Source organism: Mesocricetus auratus, unplaced genomic scaffold, assembly GCF_017639785.1.
Source record: "Mesocricetus auratus isolate SY011 unplaced genomic scaffold, BCM_Maur_2.0 Super-Scaffold_100676, whole genome shotgun sequence".
Lineage (NCBI taxonomy): Eukaryota > Metazoa > Chordata > Mammalia > Rodentia > Cricetidae > Mesocricetus > Mesocricetus auratus.
Window position 1 is genome coordinate 87253761 of NW_024429266.1, and position 15197 is coordinate 87268957.

At 39.0% G+C, this 15197-nt stretch overlaps 1 protein-coding gene across 1 annotated transcript in view; it reads right to left on the bottom strand.

Moving 5' to 3' along the window:
* Window positions 1–15197, bottom strand: part of Lrpprc (leucine rich pentatricopeptide repeat containing) — a 76878-nt gene that overhangs the window by 36315 nt on the left and 25366 nt on the right. Inside the window, exons 14-23 of the mRNA XM_005077258.4 lie at window positions 14509–14575; window positions 9946–9973; window positions 8294–8351; window positions 7001–7107; window positions 6707–6784; window positions 6320–6364; window positions 5896–6009; window positions 4806–4936; window positions 4075–4160; window positions 2531–2738 (exon numbers count right to left, since the gene is read on the bottom strand). Coding sequence (XP_005077315.1) covers window positions 2531–2738; window positions 4075–4160; window positions 4806–4936; window positions 5896–6009; window positions 6320–6364; window positions 6707–6784; window positions 7001–7107; window positions 8294–8351; window positions 9946–9973; window positions 14509–14575 — 922 coding nt within the window. The remainder of the gene's footprint in view (window positions 1–2530; window positions 2739–4074; window positions 4161–4805; window positions 4937–5895; window positions 6010–6319; window positions 6365–6706; window positions 6785–7000; window positions 7108–8293; window positions 8352–9945; window positions 9974–14508; window positions 14576–15197) is intronic.

Here is a 15197-nt window from a genome sequence, read left to right on the forward strand (position 1 = left end):
AAGACTAACAGGAAGCACATAAAAATTTACCCCTTTCCTGTTTAATGTTAAGTATTAATTAGCACGTGGATCGTATAAAAGCAGGTCATTTAGCAAAATCCTTATGATTATGTAAACCTAAAACTATCTTGCTTTCCCTTGTCAAATGTATGTAAACAAAATGTATTATTTCCTAAGCATTTTTACAATAAACAAGTAACATAAGCTAACAGTATTATCTCCTCTGTGTTTTTATCCAAATAGTGAAGTCAGTTCAAAATGAAAGCTGACAGAATCTTGCTTTACAGCTGTAACTTGAAAATGACATCCCCTTTAGAGTCTTTTGCAATGACATGCCGAAAATAAATGAATGGAGATCTTTAAAATGATCGTCTGAAAGTGTTTTCATAATTTTGTCACAAGTTTGAATAAATAAGGCTCATTTTGCAGATGAGCTCATAACCTGCTGGGGTCAATTATGTGATATTACTGAAAAGTCAATGCTATTAAAGCAAATCAAATACGTGTGGCCATTTGGGTAGTCTGGTGTAGTTAATCCTGGTACTTGCCATGATTCTGAATTAATTAACTATCTTCTATCAGTCAGACAAAACATAATTGAATAAAAGTTTCAAAGTCAGTATTCTAACCCAGCTTTTACTAATTAAATGCTACCAAAGGTTTTTGTTGTTGTTTTTTTTTGTTTTGTTTTGTAGTTTTATAAACAAATATTACTTCATGTCTCTAGGGCAGTCCGCATGATGTTTTTAGTATGACAGAGACAGAAAGACCTTGTCATTGAGGCTATCTCTGTAAGGACAGAAAAAGGCAAAAAAGATACAAAAACAAAGAAAAACTCAAGTAAAAGAGAAGGTAATAACTTCTCGAAGTGTCTGGATACAGTGACAGCCCAGTTAACAAAGACAGCCAAGCGTGACAGGAGACAAATATCTACTGTTCTAAATGAGTAGAACACAAAGCCTGTTCCAGGTTAGCACAGCCCACGCTATGTCCACTTGCCCTGGTTCGGGAGCCCATCTGCAGGCCTTTTTTCAAACTTTTCACGTCTCCTGTTTGTAAGACACTCTTCTGCCATGACTGCATTTTCTTTGTTGGTTTTGCCCAGTAGTGCAGGAGAGCCTAGTGCTTCTGGGCACTGGGCCCGTTTCTTTCAAATCCCTGTGTAGAACTCCACATGCAATTTGCAGAGATGGGCCTTTTAAACAATCAAAAAATTCCACTAGGAAGCATATTAATTATAGGATTTCTATTTAAAGTTGGCTATGAGTGTGAGAACTGAGTAACACAGCAATTGTTTGAATCACTATTTCTTGAAAGGAATGTAATGCAAAGATTGTGAAGGTGAAGACTTGTACAGTCATCTGATTTGGGAGCTGTTTACGACTGGATGCCAAGCAATTATTTTGGGTTTATGTACATCCAAATGTACAAATACACATTTCCTAAAAGAAAGCTAGTTAGAAGAGGTATTTTCAATTCTGTATTTTAAATCCAGCACTGTCATTCATATATAGTCACCATACTACCTAATAAAAAGAAAACTATCAGAAATTATGAGAGAATGAGAAAAATTAAAATATATAGTCAGTTTTGCTCTGGAATTTATAGAACACCACCACAGGGAAATCAGGAAACCCAAATTACAAACTAAGCATATTAGAAACTACAATAAGACACGGAATAGATGACAAACAGGTAAGATGTAGGAAATTAAAACAAATCTAAAAGAAAAAGAAGGTAAGGGTGCTTAATCAATCTTACAACAATTTTTTCCTCATAAAACAACACTGATTTATGACTTGTTCTTCAAATAACGCCTTAAGGGCACCAAAAGGGAAAAAAATTCAACCTCAGAAAAACTTGCCTTACCAACAAAACTGATTTTCCCATAAAGAGAAGCACTCCTCAAATTAATAACTGTGGCTGAATATCAAACAGACAAGGAACACTAAGAGAGGTCTCTATTTATTACCTGGTTAATAATCATGGGTTGTAAGAAGAAAAATCCAGAGGACCCTTGTTTCTTATATTCATTAGACTCAAAACTTAAAGGAAACCTATTTATGTATTTATTTCTTTAGACACAGGGTTCTCAGCGTGGAGACCAAACTGACCCAGAACTCACAGAAATATGCCACCCTTTGCCTCCCATGTGCTGGGATTAGAGGGGTACACCACCACACCTGATATGGTGCTGCTCTGTAGCTAAGGGTGGCCTAATAAGTGACTATATATATGTAACCCAGAGTGTTAGGATCATAGATGTCTGCCACCACACCCAACCACAGATACAATTTCATGTAATCCCATTACGTGCTCCTTAAAAACAGTCACCAGAGACCTCCACTGACAGCTAAGACACAGCCATAGGCTGCTGGTGTCTGAAGGGATACCCAGTCTATCTTGGTGCATTAATTCACCAGCACACAACTCTCACGGCTTCCACGTCACCAGAGTACCTGCAGAGCATAATCTCATAGCAATTAGGCACATTCTTGCAATTTCAGCATCCAAAATTCAATGGACTTACTTTTCTAGATGCACAGTGACCAAGGGGATGCTTATGCTGGTAGACGGCTTTGCTAACCCAAGAGTCACAATGGCTTCATGCAACTGTTTTACTGTTTCAATTTCACCTCTTAAAGCTGCGCCATTTAGGATGTGGAAAAAGGACATGACTGTTGAATCTTTGATAACGACATCCTTCTCTTTCATCTCCTTTAGAATTTTAATAGCATCTACAATGAAGTAACACAAAAGACCCTTAGGTAATTTCATGTAGGGAAAACAAACTGCTATTAAAACAGCATTTCAAGCCCGGCAGGAATGTAAATTCTAGTGTATAATGCCGATTTCAAGTTAATTACTACTTGCATTTCTAAACGAGACTACAATTATAAATCCACAATAGCATGGTTTTATCATTTCCCTGCAACTTTGACTACAATTATAGATAGGGACCATGTGCCCACTCTGCACCACATAGCCCTGCATAGTCTGCCCTGTAGCTGTAAGATCCCCCTAAATGGAAGCTTTTATCGTTCAGCACTAACATCTGCTAAATCACACCATTGTTTCTTCAGCAGATGGCTTGTCAGGAGGCCAGATAATAAAGATGTGTTTACACTGTATATACAGCCAGACTAATGGTCTGATACCGATAGGGCCTGTTTGCTATGTCGATACTAATTAGCCAAGCAGAGCCAATGAAAGCTTTCCAAGAGACTGCATGTTAATACATTAGATTCATTAGGCTTCATTAGGAAGGCAGAAACAAACATTTTAGGATATGGAATAAGTACATTTTTATAATGTTTCTTCGTAATTATTATACAGACAAAATGTTTTGACGACTTTACAAAAAGTGATTTTTTAAAAAGCAGGCTAATTTGTATTAAAAAGCCTTCCTAGGAAAAATGTCAATATTCAAATCAAGTGATTTCCCCTTTCACCTCTTCCAAAACTCCAAGAGAGGAAATGTAAGGAAGAAGTTCAATATAAAGCTGATAGGAAAACAAGAACCTACACTAGGAGATTGGATTACCAAGTGCAATCATTATATTATTAGGCTTAGCAAATTTTCAACAAGGAAATTAGAGCATGCAAATCACCCATGTAATCAAATTTGCTTTTTCAACTAAAATGTACATTTTGTTAATGTTACTAAGGGTTAAGGCAAAACTGCACAGTTCAGGTTCTTATCAGGTTATGTTTACAGGTTTTACGTGCAGCCTTCAGATGTCTTTAAGCAAAAACAAAGCCATTAGTGCAGGCATATAAGCAAATTGTGCCATAAGTCATGATCTTCAAACTCAATCCAAACAGCAATGCTAATAAAAACTAGCTGCAGAAATGCAAAAGGCACTGAGCTGTGCAAATGTAAATGACAAGCCTGCCATCCATTAAAACTAATGGCCTACACTGTCCATGTAGCTCTGGTCGGATTCACATGCAAATTTATATGCAAAGTATTCAAGCTCTTTGTAGGACATGATATACCATTAATATCAATTCACGCGTTATTCTAGTGGCAAGGACTGGCGTCACATATTTCCTCTACACCCAGAGGCTTACCTTGGAGCTTGCCATGCTTTCCCAATACTTTTACAAGGCCTACATACTTGGCAGTGTCAAGAACAGCAGAAGGATCTAAGCGGTCACTATAAAATAAGACACAGTTATATTAAATCAAATAATTAAAACAGAAGAGAATAGTCATAATTCACTTTATTAATTTCCAAAAGCTAACCAAACACTTTGAATTGTTGTGATACTGGCCGGACACCTAACAAAGTTAACTACAGCCACACGTCTGCAGAGGTAAAAACAAAGACCCATGTACGCTGCCTCGATACGAGGGGGGAGAAGAGGGGAGGGGAGGGACGACACACTCAGGACACTGAAGAAGACACACTTTGCCTTTATAGCCCTTTTCATGATTCTAGACTTCACTGCAAACGTTCAAACACCTGAAACGACTTGTAAGAATTCTTGGGAACAAATAGAATTTTGTGTACATTATATAGAAAGGGAAACATTGCAGCTTGTAAGAAAGTAACCATTGCCACTCCTTGGCTTAGAGAACGAGAATGCTTTACGAAATTGAAAAGACACCCTAAAGGAAGAATGATATAATTAACTTTAGAGACTTTCCAGCGCGCGCGCGCACACACACACACACACACACACGCGCGCGCACACACACACACACACGAATTTTTAAAAATGATGTCAAGTCAGGAATATTCAGTCCATCCAGGGCATTTTAGATACCCGCTGACTTGATTCAGTGCCGGTGTACTTACACTTCTTGTTTCAAGTTCAATGCATCTTCTACATTATCATGTCGACAGCACAAATTTATTAGAGCTGCATAGCCACCAATAACCATGTCTGATTCATATTTTGCTTTCACTTCAAGGGCTTTTTGCATATTCTAAAATAAAAGAATTTAGTGGAAAAAAAAGAAAATAATATAAAGGTAAAATTGTCATTTTTTTATGGTGGTGTTCAGAATTTAGGAGAAGTTAATAGTACTTTAAAAATAAATGGTTTCATCCCCTTAACCCTTTTGCACGCGTGTGTGTGTGTGTGTGTGTAAGTCAGTTATAAATATGCATGGCTTAAGAAATCTTGTTTATAATTAAAAGCTAATCTACTACAATATTTCCCAAGTCTGACCAACAGTCTAATTTCCAGACTTGGAAATACACATAATTGAAAAGTTCCTCAGAACAGCTCACTATACAAGTAATGAGACAAAAATCTGTTTTAGATGTAACAGAGCCATGATGTCATCTCAAAGTTGGTCACAGTATTTTTCCCCCTAAAATCACAGGCATATGAATAATAATATTGAACCAGAAACTTAAAAGTGCAGTGGTACCCCACACGCTACAGATGCACTAAGATCAACACAGAGCAGAGCACAGCTGCATGCCTGGGGAAAGAAGGCAAGGGACCCTTTATCTCAGAAAGCTTTCTCCTAGCAGGAAAATGGAATTTCAATCCCTGCATTAACAGCCTCGTTATATTTGACTTGCAAATGACTATTGCATGTATCAGTTGCTTGACAATCTGGATATGAGAGACCGGAGCCATGGCTTGAAAGGACATTTGGCATGTATGATAAACCTATCACAGCTGTTACTATCATTCACTTTGCAGATTATCATAAACAAACTACGGCAACCCGAAAACATGCCATTCAAGGTGTCGCTGAAATTAGTTAACCTTTCATTTAATTGCACCGTTCTCAAGCCTGACACATAGTAATAAAGTATAAAAATCATAAACATTATATTGGGTGTTACTGACTGTGGTCTGTATAGATTACGTCACCCTAAGAGCAAATGAGGTGGGGGAGGGAGGGGGAGGGAAGGCTGTGGACGCTACCTCCTCAGAGCAGAGCAGCAGGACGAGCTGCTTCAGGACATCTCCTATAGGCTGATTGTCAGCTTGGAGTCTTTCAAGTTGTGATTCCAGATCAGATGGGGTAAGTTGTGAAGTCTACATGGGAAAAACAAAAGTTTACTGTGAAAAGAGACACAACCCCAGTCATTTCTCCCTCTGAGCTGGCTTGGCTTTCTTAACTGTCATAAACACTGCAAGGGATAATAATCATGGGGTCTGCAGAAGGGGTGGGCCACATGGGTTGATGACTCCCAAGATTATATGCAAATCTCCTAGACCCTTTGGGCTTTCTGAGATAGCGAAACAGTTTTACCAACTCAGAGGTACATGGGATGACTTTACAGGAACATTATTTGGAATTCTCATTAGATGTAGTTAAAACAAAACAAAACAAAACACTACTTACTTTCCAAGAATCTACCTTCTCTCTGTCAACCAGCACCTTAACATCCTAAAATTGGGATTTAAATTAGTACAGAATTAGAAAACACAGAAAAAAAAAAAGCCAGTGAATGTCAAAGGCAAATTTTGCAAGTCCCAACTCATTTTAATGCTACCTTTCTAATATTTTACAGGAGTTCTATTCATTGTGCAAAAACCATTGTAATTAATATTTTAGATGTTCTCTTTAATATGTAAAGTTTCTACTAACACTCAATAAAAGCTTTATCTTTATTGTTATTATTGGCACAAAAAAATTCTGTAGCTCCAAATTAAATTTAAATGAGATTTTTAGCAAGTCTCTACATATAGATGAAACATTTACCAAAGTTGGTTGCTTACATTCACACACCTTAATCAATTCAGGAACATGGTAGCTATCCAGCAAATTACGAATGCCTTTATAGATGTTTTCTGGGACTTTAACATTCTGTGAGAAGGAAAGGGAGGGGGGTAGAGAAAACACAAGAGTTTTAGACAACCAACCTGAAATTGGTCTAAGATAAATTATCTTGAAATAATTTAAAGTCTCTAAGTCTTGTGTGTCATTGAGAAGTGGTCTGGTTGTACTTAAAAGCGCCAATTTCAAATCTAATAGATACATGTCAGGAAGAACAGGCATTATATAACAAAAATGAAATGGTACCATCTTCTTCAGCTGATGGAAGTATTGTCTCAAATGCTCCTCCTTGGCCTGTACCTCTGAGTCACTCATGCTGTCAATCAATTGGTAAAGAAAATAGCCAACAGCCTCTGTGGAAAACAACAGGAGAAATCATTCTACTGAAATTACCGAGACTGTCATGCTATCAAGATTAATTTATAAGACATCATTTTGGTGTGAGATGTCACCCTGATGAGAGGCTCTGAAATGGCAACAATGATCACTGAGGCATAGAGATTATGTGGTTTGGGCGCACATAGCTAACTGGTGAGTGAAAGGAATATTAATTATTTTCAGGCCGAGTGACAGCTCTTCAGTACAGAATCTTACTTCAGTCTATTTTTTTCCACCACTCTGTGACAGAAGTGGTCCTGCCCAAGGCCTTACACTCTCCTGTCCAAAGCACAGGTAGTGCATGTAAATAGACATCTCCACATATTTTTATACTAATGTTTTGTGGACAATATTTTGGAAATTAGAAATGATTGGTAATATTGAGCATAGGAACTTAAAATACTGTTAATCAGCAGATACAGTAATCCCCTGAAGAGTTGCCTATTAGCCAATGAAAAGCCAAGATTAACAAAGATGTTTTGTAGCAACAGTAATTTTCTTATGCATTCAAGCATAAAATTCATAGGGCTATGTGATATGCCTAGAAGAAGAGGTCGGAACTTTCAAGAAGGGTACTTCCCCCTCCTTTTTTTTTTTTTTTTTTTTTGATTTTTTGAGTCAGGGTTTTTCTGTGTAGCTTTGTAGACCAGGCTGGCCTCGAACTCACAAAGATCTGCCTGCATCTGCCCCAGAGTGCTGTGATTCAAGGCGTGTGCCACCACCTGGCTCAACAAGGGTACTTTCTTAGTATAGAAAGCTACATAGTCCTGACTTCATTAAATGCCTGAATTATGTCTTCTAGCTACTAAGTTACATTTAAGTACAAACTCTATATAAGACCTTTTCCAACTTTATGCAGGGTTAAACAAACCCACAGAATGCTGAAATCACAGACCCTGAATCACTGCCGTTCATCCCTCTCCCCACAGATGCCATCTGGGACCCTGCCATGCCCTCATAGGTTTCACATTCCATTTTAAAAAATAATAAACCATACATCTTAGCAATCTCAAAATGTAGGTTTTGACACAGGTTATTAAAGTCAAATGTTTTCAAATTTTACTTTCAAAATCAGAGTGTTTACTGCTGTAATCCTTCTCGTCCACCATTACACAGAAGAATGGGCTTGTGGGTAAGTTACAATCTAAATAAAAATGCTACCTGTTGGTGCTGAAGGTTCTCGGCTGTAACGTCCATCCTTGTAAAATAATTCTGTTATCTGGTAAGACAGAAAATCCATGCAAACAAGGACAAATACAATGTGAAATTAAATTCTTGAGATGATAAAGCCTCTCCCCAATGAGGCATTATTCTGTGTCACAGTAATCCCATCTACCCCATCACAGAAATTATTTGGGTTTTAAATAGCAGGTTTGTCTTCTAAAATTACAAAAACACAGGGAAATAAAACTGCAGTATCTTATGAAGCATTTAAATATTGAAAACTAATTCTGATAACCAGAAAATCCCTTATAGGGCTATAAAGCATTACTTCTCATCAGGGCTGCGTTCACTCAAACTAGAGCAAATGAGTTTAAAATATGAGTCCAAGATTCAAATGTGTTTGAATTCACAAACACTAAAATTATACAAATTTATTTTTCACCATAAATTCTATCACAAATTTTTAACTTAAAAAAAATCCAAGCATACTTTACAATTACAATTAATATATGCCTATGGAATGACTTGTAACCATGAACAGTGTTTGACCCCATAAATCCTCAGACTGAAGACTGAGCAGAAGCATACATCAGTTGCCTGAAACGCTAAGTCAGGACTGCCATGTAGTCTACAGTTAAGCTTATCCTGGCATATATAATTAGTGTTAATAAAAGTCAAATTCCAGTTACTTGTATCGTTGTTGGCTAATACAGAAGAGTGGACACAACTGATCACATACCAGCGTGAAAAGCATGTTTCACTTAATGGCAACCCAAAGGGTAAGTAAGACTGAAAGGAGAAACAGCCTTCTATACGCTGTCTATCAGACAACACACACAGACTACTAGTAAACTCTACAGCAACTGCAGCTGCACAAAGGACTTGAGACAGCTGTAGTATTTAAAACAAATTTGAACAGACACAGCTAATGAATGAACCAGTGAATGTCTCCTTGGTCAATGAACTCTATAGATAATATATAATAAAATTAAGTATAAAGTCTGAATGGCAGCTGTAATAATACTAGAAAGAGAACTGAATGAAACTATACATACATACATACATACATACATACATACATACATACATACATCATTAACTTGGGCCTGGTTTTCTTAGTATATGCAAGGCCCTGGATTCAACCTTGGCACCAAACATAAAAAGGCAACAAATTTAAACTGTGGATTTTAGTATGTATTCTGATCTTCTTGGGCTCAAATTTTTCATGCAATCATTAACTGTCCTTCTGGCATAAAAACCAGCTGACTGGTGTTTATGAGTTGGTCTACATACCATTTACATACAGAAACACATACAAACAAATGGGTGTCTAAAGAAAACTGGACTAGAGATAAGCTCAGTGAATGAACACCCACTCAGGAAATGTGAGGCACCAGAAAAAAATTATTAAGCCTGTGAGATCAAATGAAACCACAATAATTTCACAAGTTTTGTTTTGAAAAATGAAAATCTTAGTAAGAATTTAAGATCAAGTCAAAGACCACTTAAATAACATTTTTCCTGCAGGAAAATATCAAGACTTTTAATCCATTAGTTTGTAATAACATATCAGAAATGCGTGAAGCTATTAAAGCTTGCTCTTGATGGCTTTTCATGCATCACTTATTTTTAGTATTAGGAACACTTACCTTGCTCCAAAGATCTACATCCATAGACCTGCAGAGGGCAGCAAAGGATTAAAAATAAGCTCAGAGGTTCAAAAAAATTTTAAATCAAAATGTATCAGTACTTATATTATGTAATATGTAAAAAAAAATGCTATAACAAGTAAATAAGTATAAACTGAAAATTTTTTGTTTTGGATAGGCACCATTACAAAGCCACCTCCACATGGTCCAAGTCTGAAAGGGCAGGTTTATTTGCATGTGCCTCAAGTATCTGACTCACGTGTAAAGAGAAAAACATCAACTTACACAGGAGAAACTGGCTATCCTGACTGAGAGATCAAGGCTAACATCACTATTGGAGTACTAATGGGTAATTAAGCCTTTCAACATAATTCCCCGAAAAAGCTAGACTCAGACACACAACCTGAAGTGTAACGGGGGAACCCTCAAGAGCTACATTCTGTAAGATACTGCCAGTGTCATTAAAGAAAAAGTTATTCCAGAATAGAGAAAATTTAAAATAAATAGCAATTAAAGCTATCCCTGAACTGGACTTTGTACAAAACAGACTAAATATGAATAAGGACGTAAACTTTAAAATGGAAACAAACTATGTTAGCTAAAAAAAAACCCAGCAATGTCTAACTCCCTAAATTTGTTAACTGTTAAACAAGATTGTCCTTTTGGATTACACACTGAAATACAGAATGCGAACTAAGTTCAAATAATTCTGAAAAATTCATTTCTCACATACATATATATTATACACACACACACACACACACAGAGGCAGTAAAAGCAATGAGACAAAAAAGCTAAAAGCTGGAGTGCAAGAGAGTCAACTATGGCTTATTTCAATGAGCCCCCATTTTCAGAGCATGACAACAAGCAAGTTTGCCGGCTCCCCATCTGCTGGGCTCTGTGCTCTAGTGTCCACACACGCTGCAGTTGAGACTGAGGAAGACAACGCTTCTATGCTGACTTTACAGTGTGGAGAATGGCGGATTTACAGGAAGGTACTGAAGGACAGCCTCTACTAAACATGAATAAAAAGGAAGACATCAATCAGGGGGAAACGCAGAGATGCACTGTGGACTAACGAAGAGAACCCCCAGGAGGAAGAGGCCGGAGAAGCCACAGGAAAGGACAGCCTGTGGTGCACAGCACATAACGGCCTATGCCGTGGCCCACCAGCGCTGGGTACCTTTACACCTTTTTAGAGCAAGGTACTGCTGCATCTCATTATTCACCACCAAGAAAGAACTGTCAGAACACTTCCTGTCCTCTGTACTTGAAGTGATGACAACATCCATGGAATTTTCTTAAATGTTTCAGGAAGGCCATAATGAGCCTGTATTTGGTCACAGGCTTCACAAATATATTTTTTGAACCTTATGCTTCTCAGGTCTAAGCTTCCTGACCTCCCTGGGAAAGGCTTTTATAACACCTCATGTGCACACAGACACCATTCAGATGAGCCTCCAGGGAGACTGTTGCTTTGTCCTTACAGCCAGGTCATTTTCACTCATTCTAAATTAATTATTAACTACAGAGAAATATATAAAAATGGCACAGTTACAGAGAAACTCAGGTGAAGTTTACATCAATGTCAGGAAAGCAGGGAACTTCAGGAAGACAACATGAACAGGGGAAGGATATGCAGAGGACCTTGCAGAACCACGAACATTCTGTCTCCTATACTCAGTGGGTGACAGGTGTGTTTGTTCCATATGGCACATTCAACATTGAGATACACACAATTAAAAAGTGCAACAGAGCTGGGAGTTGGTGGCACACACTTTCAATCCCAGCACTTGGGAGGCAGAGGCAGGCAGATCTCTGTGAGTTCAAGGCCAGCCTGGTCTACAGAGTGAATTCCAGGATAGCCAATGCTGTTACACAGAGAAACCCTGTTTCGAAAAAAAAAAAAAAAAACAAAAGTTCAACAGAAATTTCCTCACAAATAAAACTTTGGACCCTGGCTGGCCGGTGGTGGTGCACACCTTTAATCCCAGCACTCCGAGGCAGAGGCAGGCAGATCTCTGTGAGTTCGAGGCCAGGCTGGACCGACAGCCTCCAAAACAATACAGAGAAACCCTGTCTCGTAAAACCAAAAAAAACTTTGGACCCATTCTGAAGCCATATAGGATAGCTATGAACCCTGGTACCTACTGTTTAACAAATTAACAGTTCCTACTTCTTTTCTGATCACAAACAAGTTTCTGAGAAGGTAGAATTGTTAAGACAGTTTTCTCTAAAACAGAACAGGTTTGAAAAGCACACTGGAGCCATTTCTGTTGAGCACTGACTGCAGGTTTTAAGCAAGCCTTTTCTAGAGGGATAATGGAATTTGGGGGGACAATTTTAACAAAACATTAACCCTGACTCTGTTAATGGAGCAGAAATGTCTGGGTGACACTGTTAGTGCTGTTCTGTGCTTCAGCCGCGGCTGCTAACAGCTATGCACCAGTTCCTCCTTCAGTCTGCACGGTAAAAACAGAGAGGGAGCTAAACCAGACAAACACTTCCTCACAGCCAAGAGGAGCAACAGTGGGAAGCAAAAGATAGACAGAAAAAAAGGCAGTGATTTGGGTTTCTCCCCATTATCTCATTTACCAATTAGGAAGTAGTTAAGAGCAACACCTATTCCACCTCTCAGTTCTAGTGAGGTCAGGACATCATACATTTTTGTTTTTGTTTTTTGAGTGTCCTGGCTGGCCTTGAACTCAGAGAGATCTGCCTGCCTCTGCCTCCCAAGTGCTGCGCGCGTCACCACCGCCTGGCTGCACCCATACTCTTATGATGTTACTCCAACCTAAAATTTTACTGTCTCTACCACAAGCCACTGGTAGCAAAGACTGACACATTAAAGAGCTGGGAGCAGGAGCTCCAGAACTCATTCAGCCCAACAACTGCCCCAGCTCCCTTTAGGACTCTGTCCCCCATCAGACTGCCTTAGCTTCATGATCCAAGCACTTCCACAAATCTGAAATTATCAAACATAAGCTAACTAAAAGATGATGAAATCAAAAGCATCCATAACTTGGAAGTTTATGCTATCACACAGTATGAGTTACTTCTTTAAAATCTGATGGTATTGCAGTTCTATATATTCACTTATAGTGTATGCTCTAAAAACTTTTCTAAAATGTTATCATCATAGTGTAGGTGTGTGTATGTGTAGGAGGGTGGGCATTACGTAGAGGTCAAAGGACAACTTCTACGGGGTGTTGTTCCAGGGGCTGAACTCAGGGCATCAGGCTTCACGGTGTTATCACCCACTGAGCCATCTGATTCAGACTCCATCTTTTTAAGTGTCTGTGCAAGTGTAAACGCATGTGCATGCACACGTGTGTGTGTGTGTGCAGTGGCAGAGGACACTTCGGGATCCTCCTTCACCTTTCCAGCTTTATTTTATGAGATGGGGTCTCTCACTGAACCCAGAACTCACTGATACGGCTGGCTGACTGGCCGGCCAATGAGCCTTGGGGATTTGTCTGTCACCTCAAAGCACAGGGAGTACAGTGGCAGCCACCACACTCAGCTCTGCACACGACGAACACGTGCCGGGGAGGTCACACAACATCTCCTTCTCCCATGTGGGACCTGGAGCTTGAACTCACAACCAGGTCTGGCAGCAATTGCCCCTGTACACTGAGTCATTGCAACAGATAATTTAAAATGGGAAGGGTTGACCATGGACTTAGGCCAACCAGGTGACAATATACTTAAAGCACCTTAGGGGTAAAGAAATAGATGCTGACACATCCAGGGCTGTAATGTCTACAACTTAAAGAAGTTCAGCAAAAGAAACGAATGTGTCTATGTGTACAGCAAGAACAGGGGAGACAGCAAGAAAATGGCACAAAGTCAGAAACCTGGGAAAACGGGGAAGAGGCAGGCAATAAAAATTACTATTCTTTTGATTTTTTTGGTGACTATTTAAAAAAAGTAACAAAATTTGAGGGTACTAAGATATGGCTTAAGTTTCTTCCCAAGGGTCCACATGATGGAAGCTTGGGTCTTGCTGTGGCCTCAGGAGAGGACAGGATTACAGCAGTTCTCCAGGAACACCGGAGCTTTTTACCAGAGTAAGCTGCTCTCTGGCTTCCTGATGTATGACATGATCACTCCTCTCACTTTTTCTCATCATGGTGTGGTATGTCATCACGTGTCTCAGTCAAGAAAGCCCTCACCAGGACCAATGCAACATAAGCACAGGCCTTTGAACCTCTACCCAAGAGCTCTTCTCCATAAGGGTCACCTGCGTCAGTATCTCAATACAGTGACAGAAACATGGGGGAAGTTCATTAGTTGTCCTTGTCCACGTAAGAGAGCAGCAGCACATACAGAATAGAGTCATTATAACTGAACACAGAGTAATCTGTATATGCATGCAAATCACTTCTTTCTTTCTGTGAACAGAACTGTATCTGTATTGCTTAAAAAAGGTAATAGAAAGGCTGTCCAAGTCTAATTCAGCTGAGAGTAAGAGCCGTCTCAAAAGTAGTTTTCATTATCAATAGATCACAAGAACAAGGGAAATCAGTCCAATAGCAGACAACATTGAGTTGATAATCTTACCTCCTAAAGCCGAGAATTAGGCTGCTTCTCAAAGAATTCAGCGATAAAGGAAATTCATTTGATTCCACTGCAAAAAAGAGAACCATTGTTACAACATCTCAGGCCAAAAGCAAACAAAACGACCAACACTCACTGAGCTACAAATGATCTGGTGACCCATTTACCTGCCTTTTCACTTCCAACTGGGAGCGACTTAAAAAATAAAATCTCACGTAAAGTTACTTAATGAGGCAACACACACATTTCTAACAAAATATCCTTTAAAGAAAGCCTTTTGCAGCCGGGCAGTGGTGGCGCACGCCTTTAATCCCAGCATTCGGGAGGCAGAGGCAGGCGGATCTCTGGGAGTTCGAGGCCAGGGTGGACTGACAGCCTCCAAAACAATACAGAGAAACCCTGTCTCGTAAAACCAAAATAAGAAGAAAGCCCTTTGCTTTCTTTAATCAAAGAGTGAATTTAGATTATTTTTTCTTAATATAAACAATAACTTAAATCACCTGGCCACATAACTGAAACTGTATGTTACTGGGCACTGCGGCACAGTGAGGAAATTAGAAAGATGGCTTATCGTTACCAAAGACAAAAGTAACTTATTCTCTAAGGTTTGTGCTGGGTTCTGGTGAAGCACGCACTTTCTCGTTCCATTTTCCCCCCAAGAGATGAGAACAGCAGCTAACCACAGCAAAGCA